This window comes from Nothobranchius furzeri, chromosome 10 (assembly GCF_043380555.1).
Source record: "Nothobranchius furzeri strain GRZ-AD chromosome 10, NfurGRZ-RIMD1, whole genome shotgun sequence".
Lineage (NCBI taxonomy): Eukaryota > Metazoa > Chordata > Actinopteri > Cyprinodontiformes > Nothobranchiidae > Nothobranchius > Nothobranchius furzeri.
In genome coordinates, this window is record NC_091750.1 from 66,893,135 (window position 1) to 66,906,846 (window position 13,712).

At 41.8% G+C, this 13,712-nt stretch overlaps 1 protein-coding gene across 3 annotated transcripts; it reads left to right on the forward strand.

The window, feature by feature from the left end:
- The first annotated feature begins 11 nt into the window (after positions 1 to 11).
- Positions 12 to 13,452, forward strand: LOC107387063 (adaptor related protein complex 2 subunit beta 1). 3 transcript variants are annotated; one of them, XM_015961825.3, is made up of 22 exons: positions 12 to 142; positions 3,053 to 3,107; positions 3,236 to 3,341; positions 3,465 to 3,600; positions 3,784 to 4,029; positions 4,125 to 4,315; positions 4,434 to 4,655; positions 4,788 to 4,908; positions 5,022 to 5,117; positions 5,310 to 5,425; positions 5,549 to 5,714; positions 5,805 to 5,903; positions 6,012 to 6,271; positions 6,774 to 6,966; positions 7,412 to 7,453; positions 9,621 to 9,776; positions 9,854 to 9,999; positions 10,092 to 10,221; positions 11,051 to 11,135; positions 11,309 to 11,395; positions 11,823 to 11,977; positions 12,962 to 13,452. In XM_015961825.3, exons 2-22 carry the CDS (start codon positions 3,071 to 3,073, stop codon positions 13,034 to 13,036), a joined length of 2,865 nt encoding a protein of 954 aa, XP_015817311.1. In that variant the 5' UTR covers positions 12 to 142; positions 3,053 to 3,070; the 3' UTR covers positions 13,037 to 13,452. The 3 variants fall into 3 exon arrangements, with proteins under 3 accessions (XP_015817311.1, XP_015817312.1, XP_070411496.1); XM_015961826.3 differs by lacking the exon at positions 7,412 to 7,453; XM_070555395.1 differs by lacking the exon at positions 12 to 142 and having other exon boundaries at positions 3,089 to 3,106; positions 3,234 to 3,341.
- The last annotated feature ends 260 nt before the right edge of the window (positions 13,453 to 13,712 follow it).

A 13,712-nucleotide genomic window follows, 5' to 3' on the forward strand; every position in this document is an offset into this window, starting at 1 on the left:
TGTCCTCCAACGTAGCATTCGTTTTAGCTCCAAAGGGAAGTAGTCCAATTTTCCATGACTGTAAACGCACCATTCTCCATCTTCCTCCAACCAGGGAAAGGACCGTTCAGCGATTTTCCCTCTCAGTTTCACACACGACCAGGTACTTAAGTACACATATTTCACGTTAATTTTGCAATCGTGTAATTTTTTGATGTGTAAATTGTGTGTCTTAGTCAATGTATGGCTGCTTTAGCGTATCTCTAGTAGGCATGTAGCGATGGGAACTGGGCCGCTGGTCGCTTTTCTCTTTTTTGTGTCAGATTTAGCCTAATGCTCAAACGAAAACTGAAATCGGTTTTCTGAAACTAAAACCCTGGTGGTTATTTAGATTCACTGTTTGGGGCTGTTTACTGCGGAATGAGTGTTGATGCTTTTTTTCGTACATAGCCGTTAAGCTAACCAATGTTAGCTAAGGGGAATTATGTATTAAGTTGATGTTTCTGGATTAAAAGTGTCACGCCCTGAAACAGTGAACTGTCTCGACTAGTGCCTGTGGGATTATCGTAAATATTTAATAGAGGTGTACAGTTTGAGGCAAATAGTTGCTTAAATGTCTCTGAAGCCATAACGTATATTTGGCAACGGGCTCCTCATTGAAACGCTCGCGAGCCACCAGCGTCATAAACAAACAGAACAAGGTCAAATCTGATGTCGGATCACTTATGTGTCCTGCAGATTTTTACAAAAAGCCTGCAAATTTTTTCAAAAAGTCTAACAGATCTTATGGAAACACACGCCTAAGGACTTTTTTAATGATTGTGTGAATGTTTTGTATTTGTTGAGGCAAAAATAAAATAATTCAAATGCAGCTCATGTGAATCATTTCTTCCTGCAGCAAGGATTTACTTACAAATCTAGCTGCTGTGAATTGTTGTAGCCCTTTTAAATGAGGTTAGAAATAAACGCCAAGGATGATAACATTTAGAGGCCAACCAATATATCGGCCGATATTTTCTATCTTTTCTATGTAGGACGAAATTATTTTTAAAAGCAGATTTAAGAAAAAATTAAATAAATCGGGCACCTGTATGACCAACTGCCACTACTACTAGACTGAAGAAAGGACCCAACACACCGTTTTTTAAAGAGCAAGTCACCCCCAAATCAATTTTTTATGTTTTCTGATATAAATGTGAGTCATCATGCTGCAGACACGTGTAGTCGAAAGTTTAGCGCTTTAGTGCATTTTAGTTACAATTATAACTTTCGGCCTATAACTGTCAGTGTTGTGCCGTTGTCAGGTAAAAACTCTGCACTGCATTTGAATTTAAATCTGCCATCACTATTGGCTAAGAGGTACCCTAAAATGTTAGCTGGTACCATATGATGTTACAATGTTGTTGTGAGCCTGTGTGTGTGTATTTGTTAGCGGCTCCACCCTCGGTCTGCTAGGCAACTGCATTTGTTGCATATTTCAAACAGGAAGTGGGAGTGGAGTAACGCCGGGGACACACCGGCCGCGGAAGCGCCGAGAAGCGAATCGCTCACGAAATTCGGCCGCTGCTCGCCGCTCCTCAGTTCAGATCAGACGCGCTCCAGTCGAGGCGCGCCTCGGCTCAGCTGTAGTTTTTCTTTTAAACACTTGGTGTCCTCCATTTCCTCTCTGCCTTTTCTCAGCTCTTTTCCTCTACGTTTGAGTGTGTGTGTGTGTGTGTGAACCTATGGTATGAGTTGTTTCTGTCTGTTGAATCTCTTGGAACCCGCTCCAATTCTGCAGCTGTATCCTAGCAGTTTCTTCCGAAATGGGTTCGTAAATAACCATGTTTTTCGGGGGTCGTACAGCTCCTTGTGTTTCTCAACTTCCATAATTAATTTAAAGTCATCCATCTTAACTGCTTGCCTCAGACTTTCTGCCTCTCTGTCCTGTTTGCTCCGGTGAAAAGACACCCAAAACCACACCCCCTTCACGTGCTCACACACGCACACAAGTTCAATGTGTGTGTATGTCTGTGTGTGTTCGTGTGGTTTTTCTGCAGTGTCTGATTACGAACACATTTGACTATTGCGGAATTTTATTTTGAAATGCTTTATTTTGTTAACTTTACCGGCCTGCCTCTTATGTCTAGGTTTGACTTCCTGCCAGAATTGACGCGATTCACTCGCGGCTTGCGAAAAAAATAGAGCCGACGCCGAAATGATCGCTGCACGGCGTGGGCTGGAGCGCCGGCGCGCGCCGGCCCGAGGCGATTCGCGGCGCTTCAGCGGCTCATGTGGTCTATAGAATAGTTTAACAAGGGCGCCGAATGAAGGCGGTCCCATTTTTGCGGCGCTTCCGCGGCCGGTGTGTCCCCGGCGTAATACTCTGGTAGGGGGTGACCTGTTCTTTAATGTTTTGAGTTTGTTTTGTATTTGAAGTTGAATAAAAATAGATTTATTGACCTATTTAATTTATATTGCACATAGTGAGTGTTCAGTTGTCTTTCACAATAAATGTGCTGCTAAAACACGTATATATCGGCCTTAATAATTGGCTTTAAATGTCGGCGATCAGCAACAAAATTCTTTAAAAATATGCATCGGCCTTAAAAAAACCATATCGGTCGGTCTCTCATAACATTTGTACATTAAACCAATCTTTTCTTTACAGACTAAACTCATAATGCCAGATTCCTTTATTTTTGTTTGCCCTGATCCCCTTAGTAAAGCTTAAGGAGGCCTTGCCTCAGGATTTAAGGTGGTTCTTCATGATGTTAGAAAGCAACCATGCTAACAATTCTTCTATTACAAGTTGGAACATGCAGGTGTTTTGCACCAAACACTATGAAATGATTCATATCATTATCTGGGTTAACATTCTAGAAGTTTTCTTATGTATGCATATACCAACATGCATTAGACGCCATTCCAAATTGCTGTATATTGTTTGAATTTTAATGATGACATGATCATTAATGCAATGCAGATCAGAGTGAATGATGATGACAGTAAAAATCAAAAGATTTGAGATTTATTAACTGTCCGTCTTTTGGAAAACAAATGATGCCGTTTTCCCTATTGATGTTGTTTGCAGGCTTAAAGGGCCAGAATCATGACAGACTCCAAATATTTCACCACAAACAAAAAAGGTGAGTTGGGAAATGTTATAGAAATGGGCCAAAATTGAGTAAGAAAACCCTAAAATTCCACAGATTATTTCCACTTGATAGTACATTCATGCTGTTCAGCCATTTACTCTCTATGGTTCATTTTTCAGGGGAGATCTTTGAGCTGAAGGCAGAGCTGAACAATGAGAAGAAGGAGAAGAGAAAAGAGGCAGTGAAGAAGGTCATCGCTGCCATGACTGTGGGCAAAGATGTTAGGTACATTAGCATATTAAACTTGGGTTGTAAGCCTTTAAACTTCTGATCACCATGGGAACATAGGATAAGTCACCATACCCCTTCAACTGTAAACAGTACTGAGTGTTCTTTGTTTGTTATCAGCTCTTTGTTCCCAGATGTGGTTAACTGCATGCAGACTGACAACCTGGAGCTGAAGAAGTTGGTCTATCTGTACTTGATGAACTACGCCAAAAGCCAGCCTGACATGGCCATCATGGCCGTGAACAGCTTTGTCAAGGCAAGGGCTTGAATTTTATCTCACACGGTTTGGATTCATTAGTATTATGTTAACATTCCACACAACGTTTTCTTGTAGCCAGAGGAGTGTCTGGCCATTTAAAAACTTTAGTTTGAGAAAAGAAAAGTTGAAAATTTCAAGACTTTTTAAAATACTTTTTAAAAAATAAATCTGGCCATACAGGACTGTGAGGACCCCAACCCTCTGATCCGGGCTCTGGCCGTCCGTACCATGGGCTGCATCCGCGTGGATAAGATAACAGAGTACCTGTGTGAGCCACTGAGGAAGTGTTTAAAGGATGAGGACCCATATGTGAGGAAGACTGCAGCTGTTTGTGTGGCTAAGCTGCATGACATCAATGCTCAGATGGTGGAAGACCAGGGCTTCCTGGACTCTCTGAGAGATCTCATTGCTGACTCAAATCCAATGGTTGGTCTTCTATGGTTGTGTTTATTCTTGTATTCTAAAAGAGAAAATATTTTAGGCGCTTTATTTTAATGCAAATCCTGAAAATCTGTGTTAAGGTGGTGGCCAATGCGGTTGCTGCTCTGTCTGAGATCAGCGAGTCTCACCCCAACAGCAACCTGCTGGACCTGAATCCTCAGAACATCAACAAGCTGCTGACGGCCCTCAACGAGTGCACGGAGTGGGGGCAGATCTTCATTCTGGACTGCCTGTCCAACTACAACCCCAAGGATGAGCGTGAGGCTCAAAGGTATAAATCCCATTGATCCAGCTTTTTTTTATCCTCCCCTCGGGAATAAAATCATCTTAATCAAACATCTTCATTAAATTTTAACTCACTTTAACTTTTTCTCAATTATGTTTCACAGCATCTGTGAGCGTGTCACTCCTCGACTGTCTCATGCCAACTCAGCCGTTGTTCTGTCAGCTGTTAAGGTCCTGATGAAGTTCTTAGAGCTACTGCCTAAAGACTCGGATTATTACAACACGCTGCTGAAGAAATTATCCCCCCCGTTGGTTACCTTGCTGTCTGGAGAGCCGGAGGTCCAGTATGTAGCTCTCAGGAACATCAACCTCATTGTTCAGAAGAGGTGTGTAATTGGAGCAAAATGAATGGGATAAAGTTTATAATTAATATTTAGAATGTGGTGAAGAAAACATCCTGAAAACTATCAACTTATTCTTATTTTAAATGCTCACCTACAATCCAACATCTTGTGCAGACCTGAGATCCTGAAGCAGGAGATTAAGGTGTTTTTCGTTAAGTATAACGACCCGATTTATGTGAAACTGGAGAAATTGGACATCATGATCCGCTTGGCCTCTCAGGCCAACATTGCCCAGGTACAATAGGATAATAGTTTATAACATAAAAATACTTTTTAAATGTTTGTGATCGAGCAGAAGGAAATGTACCCAATAGAAAAATGTGTCTTTATTTCTGTGGATTCTTGCAGGTTTTGGCTGAATTGAAGGAGTACGCCACAGAGGTAGACGTTGACTTTGTACGCAAGGCCGTACGAGCCATCGGACGCTGTGCCATCAAAGTGGAGGTAAGAAATGCTCATTCACTAATTTCAGTCAGTTTTTTAAAAGTATTTTTTGTTTAATGCTGTGACCTGTGTTCACTAGTTAATTTTAGGATATTATCATTAATCCTGAAAGACTTCTCATTGGAGAGATTTGCTTCTTGGCTCTTGTCCTCCTTGCTGAAAATCTGCATGTTTTATTTGCTTCCTCTTCAGCAATCAGCTGAGCGCTGTGTCAGCACTCTTCTAGATCTGATCCAAACTAAGGTCAACTACGTGGTTCAGGAGGCCATTGTGGTCATCAGGGACATTTTCCGCAAGTACCCCAACAAGTACGGTTCACCGCAGAGTCTCTGAGACCAGTTTGGCAAACAGATCTGTCTGTCTGACATGAGTTATTGTTTATTTATGTAGTTTAGTTTAAATCTGACCATCGAGACTCTGATGCTCTTTAGGTATGAGAGCATCATCGCCACACTGTGTGAGAATCTGGACTCCCTGGATGAGCCCGACGCACGAGGTGCTATGATCTGGATCGTGGGCGAGTACGCAGAGAGGATCGACAATGCTGATGAGCTGCTGGAGAGTTTCCTTGAGGGCTTCCATGATGAGAGCACCCAGGTGAGTTGGCTTTTGTCAGTTGTAGGAAAGCTGAGATAAAAAATGGGTCATAGAGCTCTTTCCTCTGAACGTGTTTGCTTTGGTTCGCAGGTGCAGCTCACTCTGCTGACCGCCATCGTCAAACTGTTCCTTAAGAAGCCATCAGAGACTCAGGAGCTGGTGCAGCAGGTCCTCAGTTTGGCCACTCAGGTGAGCATCAACTTTAGTCCTGAAGCTTTAGAAGAACTCCTCACACATTATGCCACTTCTGCAGAAAAAGTTTCACCAACTGTTGATCCTGGTTTCATTCCTCCGCAGGACTCCGACAACCCCGACCTCCGTGACAGGGGTTATATTTATTGGCGCCTGCTCTCTACTGACCCTGTGACAGCCAAAGAGGTGGTGCTGTCAGAAAAGCCTCTGATCTCCGAGGAGACTGACTTGATCGAGCCCACCTTGTTGGATGAGCTGATCTGCCACATCGGCTCGCTGGCCTCCGTCTATCACAAACCACCCAGTGCCTTTGTGGAGGGAAGCCACGGTGTCCACCGCAAACACCTTCCTGTCCAGCACAGCAGGTAGGACACACTGAGCATATACATCACACATCCATGCGCCTCGTATTATTCACCAGAAAGCATTTTAACTTTGTTCAACGATGAGGGAGCTTTAAAAACACTGATCCAGTTTTCTGGACATCTCTGCCTCCACACCTTAAAACGGTTTATGTACTTAAGGATTCAAAAATATTATGACATCTCTGGAGAACTTTCAACATGTTGGTCCCTGCTTTTTTAATTCAAGGAGCAATCTAAACGCAGGAGCTCTTCAGTCCGTATTAATATTACATCTGCTTCACTAATTGATCTGCAGAACAGGAAATCCAGGTTTCCAATAAAAACTTAAAGAAAAAGTTCTTTTCACAGCATTTGCTTAGAGCCACAGTACTTTGTTGTTGTATTGGCCATTATATGTGAATTATGTCCTACTTTGACTGTAGGAAGTTGGAGTTTTAGTTTTGAATCTTATCGTAAATAAGTGATTTTAGGTTGTCTGTCTGCTCCTTTCTCCTGTTAACAGCATCGACACAGGTGAGAGCCCCGTGAGCGGTGGGCCGGCCACTGCCATGGATCAGCCACACGTGATCCCCAGTCAGGGAGACTTACTGGGTGACCTGCTGAACCTGGACCTGGGCCCTCCAGTCAATGTTCCCCAAGTGTCCTCCATGCAGATGGGTGCGGTGGATCTTCTGGGTGGAGGCCTGGATAGTCTGGTGAGCTCATGCTGATTTTTACAGTGAATCCAGATAATTAGACATTTGTCTTTTCAAATTCAAATGACACATCAGCAACAGCCTGGTTTTGTTAGAAATACAGTAATGAACACACACTGTCCGCTGGAGGAGGAAACACTAGTAGTAGTTATTACTGCTTAGTCCTTCAGTTTTAAAATAAAAATATCTGGTGTAACACTTCTTATATATGAGTTAATATCTACTGTAGATAATTATAATTTAATAATATTCAGAAATTTCTTCTCACACCAGCTTGTTTCAGGCTGCAATCTAAATGTCTTCCAGAGTATTTTTTATAGATGCATCAGAGATTTAGTATTTTCCCAGAACGCAGTGAGAGGTTCCTTTTGATTGGTCGCTAAGAAAGTCTCTCTCTGTTTTTGTTTGTGTGTTCGGTGTGTCTGCGATGTTTGGGGGGCTGTAGCTGGGAGGAGACCTGGGCGGAGGTGTTGGGGGAAGTCCAGCAGTAAGTGGAGACCTTCTGTTTGACCGTCTGCATGCTGCACGCGTCCTGAATATAGTCATCATCACACTCTTAAGCTGACACCTTCAGCTTTTTGTGGATGACACACTTACATGCATGCTTGTAATGTTTCAGCCCATTTACTGGTAATGAAAATGAATTAACCCATTACAGGAGAATCCATCTAATTAATGTTCTAGTCTAGTTCGTGGACAAAATTTTATTAAAAAAAAAAAAAAAAAAAAGCATATTTGGTTTCAGAAATTCATGTAATTGTTACATAAAACATAAAAAACAGCAACAGGAGCTGAGCGGTTCCTTCCCGACTTTAAGCCTTTTGATTTAGCTGCTTCCATGTGTATGAATAGCTGGGTTATCTTAATCATGTTCTGTTTTGTTTATAATTTTTGTTTTAATCCACAATATATTAATAATTGAACTTTTCTGAAAATCTAATTTAATGAGCTCTAGTGATTTAGCCTCGGGTGCCAATAGTTCTGCAGGAAATGGGCTAAAACACACACACACACACACACACACACCGTTCTTTGTTACCTGCCTGGTTTTTGTTCTAAGTAGCATTAGCTTCTCATAATAACATTCCTCCTTCCTTCTGAGCATTAAAGCAGAAATCTGGAGCTTTTCCTCATAGTGCACCATCTAGAGGCAGAATATATAGAAGAAGTAGAAGAAGAAGAAAATACCATTTCTATAGCGCCTCTCAAGATAAAAATCACGAGGCGCTTCACAAAAACAAAAAATGTAAAAATATAAATAAGCATTTAGAAATTGTTTAAAATATATTAAAATGAGCAAAAATAGGCAATTGTGATTAAAAAAATGTAAAGAAAGAGAGAGAGAGAGAGTGAACAGGAAAGAGGGAAATCAGTGGATCCTGAGGAAGGTGGAATAGGTGGGGAGAGCAGAATAAAGAGAGAGTGGTGAAGAAGGTTATACAAATGCCAGCTTGAACAAGTGAGTCTTCAGCTGCTTTTTAAAGGAGACCACTGAGTCCACTGATCTCAGGCTCAGGGGGAGAGAGTTCCAGAGTCTGGGGGCCACAGCAGCAGATGATCTGTCACCTTTGGTCTTTAGCCTGGTGCTGCACAACCAGTAGACTTTACTATATACTGTTTAACTGTAAGTAGTGCCAACTCTGCATCTGTCTAGGGATATCCTCTCACTCTCGCACGCTCTGTGATTGACATCTGTAGGTAAGTGGATGTCTCACCCCGGCTTTCCACAGGAGCCGTCAGCAGCACGTTACTGCAGCAGCACGTCATAGCTGCTGATAGGAACTGCTGTGGTCAACAGAACCTTTTCCACTGGAGCCGTCGGCAGCGCGAGTCGGCCGCGTCTCAGGAGCAGCATGTCGCGGCCTTTACGCGCCGGTTCTATTTTCTACGCGTGACGCCTCTGAAACGGGTCAAGTTCGACATTTTTGGGGAAGGAAAGACAGGAAATCGGACACGGAAATGGAGAGAATCTACCGAGATTTTCAGAATAAAGAACGTACTGCTTTCCGGTTGCTTTACTTTTAAAAAAGGTTACTAACAGTGCGTCCCCGTGAGAAGTTATCACCTAGCTAGCGGTCTCCTTTGTTTTTCAGGTCAGTATTGGCGATTATAAAACGGACAGAACATAAAACACAAACCATGTTGTAGTTTTCTCCTGCTTGTTGTTGTGTTTACTGACAAAGTCACTCGTGTGACTTCGTGCTCGGTCGGTGACAGCTGCTCCCCTGCTGCTTCGCGTCTCGTGGGAAGGGCCAAGCAGCAGTTTACGCGAGCAAGACGTGCTGCTGCAGTAACGTGCTGCTGACGGCTCCCGTGGAAACCCGGGGTCACGCTATTGGCTAGTGCTAAGCAGTGCTCAATTCAAATTCCATGGGTCTCTATGGGACGGGGGAAGGGCTTACCCAAAAATTGTATTACCTACATTGTATCAGAGTAAGAATATCACTTCTACAGATTTCTAAAAAAAAAAAATCTTACATAATTCCTGAAAGGAGGGAAAACTCCAGATTGCTGCTTTAAGGTTCTGTGTGGGATTTGTTTAATGAGCTTTTAGCAGTTTTTATTAATCAAACTTGCCAGAGGTGCTTCATCCAAAAAATTGCTAATTAAAATGTGTTTATTTTTTGTTTCTGTTCTTGTGTGATTTTTTTTAGGTGGGGCAAAACTTCATCCCTTCATCTGTCCCCAGTACGTTTGCTCCATCTCCCACACCCGCACCTCCAGCTGTCAGCAGCAGCGGCCTCAATGACCTGTTCGAACTCTCCACGGGCATGGCCACCACCACCGGAGGCTACATACCGCAAAAAGCAGTGAGTGAACACAACCTAATCCCAGAGGTGTACGTTTCATTAAATGGTAGAGGTGACTTGTGTGGTGGCTTTTACAGGTGTGGCTTCCTGCAGCTAAAGCAAAGGGACTGGAGATCTCCGGAACCTTCTCTCGTCGTCAGGGACACATGTACATGGACATGTCTTTCACCAACAAGGCTCTGCAGCACATGAATGATTTTGCAATCCAGTTCAACAAGAATAGGTTAATGACAAAAAAATCCTACCTGCTGCTCTGATTTCAGTCAGAAACTCACAGCTGGAGACACACTCATTTGGTTTATTTCTTTCCTGTAGTTTTGGGATGATCCCCACCAGCCCTCTTCCTATTCACACTCCGCTGATGCCCAATCAAAGTATCGACGCCTCTCTTCCTCTGAACACCATCGGACCTGTAATGAAGATGGATCCTCTCAATAATCTACAGGTACAGAACCAAGAGCTAACTGAGCAGTAAGCGTTTTTTTTTTTTTTGTGAGGGCTTCAAAACGTTTTGAGTGTTCTCAGTCTCCTCTTATGAGCCAATGATTGTGTGACTCTGAAAATACTCACAAATTTTGAAGAAGAAACAATCTTTTAGAGAGCCTCAAGATAAAAATCACGAGGTACTTAAAAAAATACAAAAGATTAAAAAAATGAGAAAAGTGAAAGAAAATTTGAGATAAAAAAAAATGTGAGGAAAGGGAAAGAGACGACAAATAACAAGAAAGGTCATCCATGGAAACCAGTAAAGGCAGAATTGGTAAAAAGACCTGAATGAGAAGGTAGTGATGAAGAATTAACAGGTCACACAAATCCAGCCTGAACAGGTTAGTTTTCAGCTGCTTTTTAAAGGAGACCACTGAGTCCACTGATCTCAGGCTCAGAAGGGAGAGAGTTCCAGAGTCTGGGGGCCACAGCAGCAAAAGATCTGTCACCTTTGGTCTTTAGCCTGGTGCTGCACAACCAGTAGGCTTTGATCACTGGACCTCAGGGACCTGCTGGGGGTGTAGGGACTAAGAAGATCCCCAATGTAAGATGGTGCTTGCTGGTGAAATGTGATTTCTCAAAATAATCCGGATCATCACGAGTGTTTGGAACTCTCCTCGGTCAGGAAGTAACAGAAATGTGAGCCAACTTTGATCATATGTTCTATGTCAGCGTTTAGTGAGAGAGTAGCTTTGATTCTTCACTGCTGTCTTTTATTATGGTTTCATTAAAACTGTAAAACAGTCTGGTGCTGTCTAAATACCTGCTTCTGCCCTTTCTGTGAACAGGTGGCAGTGAAGAACAACATTGACGTGTTCTACTTCAGCGTTCTCATCCCTCTCAACATATTCTTCGTTGAGGATGGAAAAATGGGTATGTTAGATAACAGAACATTCAGAAGCAACAATAAATATCAGTCTAGTAGTAAATGTCTTTTTTTATATTACAAGAATCTCATTGCCTAATTGTGAAGATCAGTTATATTCATAGTTTTTGTCATGTTAAAAACCAAATTCCAATAATGTTTATGTTTACGAATTCTGCAGAGCGACAGGTGTTCTTGGCTACCTGGAAGGACATCCCCAATGAGAACGAGCTTCAGTACCAGATAAAAGAATGTCACCTAAACGCAGGTGGGCAACTTCTTCAGAACCTCCACCCGGTCGCTGTCTCTGGTTTTGATGCCTGATTTGTCACATCTTCTACCAGCTCCATCAAAGAGATGACCTCTTCTTGTGTGTTCTCACATGCCTCTTTGGATTCCTCTATTTCTTTTTGCTTGTAACTAACCTTTCTTCACATTCTTTCCCTAAATTTTTCCCTGCAGCTGATCTGTGCAACCCTGAGCCACTGCTGAAAAACTTTACTGAAATCTGAAGGTTCTAATCAGAGTTTATTAAAACCCTGACATAGACGTAGCTGCGTCTTTAGCAGTAGGATTGTTATCATTCATCTACATGTTAGCGTTGGTAGCTGTAGCGATTACTGCCTCCCTGTAACATAGTGTCATACAAAGAGGCGTTTTCCTAACATGGAGTGGTGTTGATTCTGGCCTTGCAGACACAGTATCAGGGAAGCTGCAGAATAACAACATCTACACCATCGCTAAAAGAAACGTAGAAGGCCAGGACATGCTCTACCAGTCCCTGAAGCTAACCAACGGCATCTGGATCTTGGCTGAGCTCCGCATTCAGCCTGGGAATCCCAATTACACGGTGGGTTGTAGAAAAGGTCACGCTGTGTTGAATTCTGGGTATTTTTGTTCGTAATCCACCTGCACTGAGGATGTTGATGCTAACCCAAATGATCATATTGCTAAACTTCTCTCGTCACTTGTAAAACAGATTCTGAAACTCTTAAGAAAACATCTGAAGGCTGGTAGATTTTAAGTGTTCATAGTGTGTATTGAGTAAGTGTGCTTTTTAAATGCTGCAATTAACAATCCCCTTTAAAGAGCTCAAAGTAAATCTTACTAAAAGAAAAACATTAAATTTCTTACAACAGATAAATGTCTACTTGTGTGGTCAGACCCGCTATTCACAAACCTTTTTGAACAGATTCAGAAAACAGCTCAGATATATGATCATTGGAATGTAGTAATAGTTTCCTTTATGATCATTTAAAGGAGAACTTCGGATTATTCTTTTTTTTATGGCACCATCTAGTGGCTGACAAATGAATTGCACTAATTCATGTTTTTACTTCCTTGTTCACGGCCAAAAGCAACGCTTTTCGTTCATAAATGCACTCCTCAAGCTGACCAAACAGCTAGAAAACATTGTTTTGCTATTATTATGCTCATATCATGTTGTGCATTAATATATTTATAGTTTAAAGACTTACTTGTACATGAGAAAGGTAGCCAACTCTGCGTCAGCCAAAGTAGGTCCTCAAACGCACAAGCACGTTCTGTGTCTGTACGCAAGTGGTAGCCCAGGGCTGTTGGTTAATGCTGACTGGAGCTCAGTTCATATTGCTTGGAGCTCTACGGGACGGGGGAGTGGGCTTAGCAAAAACTAACATATTGCCTTTACGGATTTCTAAAAAATCTTACATAATTCCTGAACTAGGAATACTCCATATTGCAGCTTTTGTTTTATAAAATTAGAAACAAACCAATAATTTTTACCAGTAATAAAACCTTTTAAACGTGTGTGGAGGTTTTTTTATAAAACACAGCACCTGTTCTGTTTTTACAGCTGTCCCTTAAGTGTCGGGCCCCTGAGGTGTCTCAGTATGTCTACCAGATGTACGACTCCATACTGAAGAACTGACCTGACCGAGACTCTCCTTCACCCTGGCAACAACCTTCAGTGTTTCTTCATTTTCTCTTATCTGCAGCTGATTGCCACAGCAAAAAAAAAAAATAAATAAATAAAAAATCCAAGCAGATAATAAATGATCAAAAATATTTGATGTACACCCCCCAAGATACTTGTAGGGTAAAAATCAGTCAATACAGTTTGATTGGAAGTGATTTGTAGTTGAAACAGTTTTATCCCTTTTTCTGGCAGTTAAAAACAGTCTCCATCGCTTTGATTACACTCCTTATTTGTGTTTACTTCTCTGTGAAACCTTGCTAACATTCCATTCTTAACTAGGTATCTTAATGTTGTGAGTGATGTCGAAACAGTTTCAGTTAATGAAGCCATTTTCTTTGTTTTGTGATCTGTTTTATTTTAAAAGTTTATTTTTTAAACTGGCTTTACTTCAGCCGAACCTCCACAAAGACGCCAGTGTTCCCTTTTGCCATTATTGTGTGAGGATGTCTGCAAACTGAAGCTACCGCTGTTTTTTTTATTCCCTGTCATGATTTAAACCCACAGCATGTTTAGTAGATTTACCCAAATATGTGCTGCATTTATTTGCCAACAGTACCTTTATTTTCTGTAACGGTATAAGAATAATTCATGAAAACATTCAGACATTTTTAAAAAACAAGTGACGTAA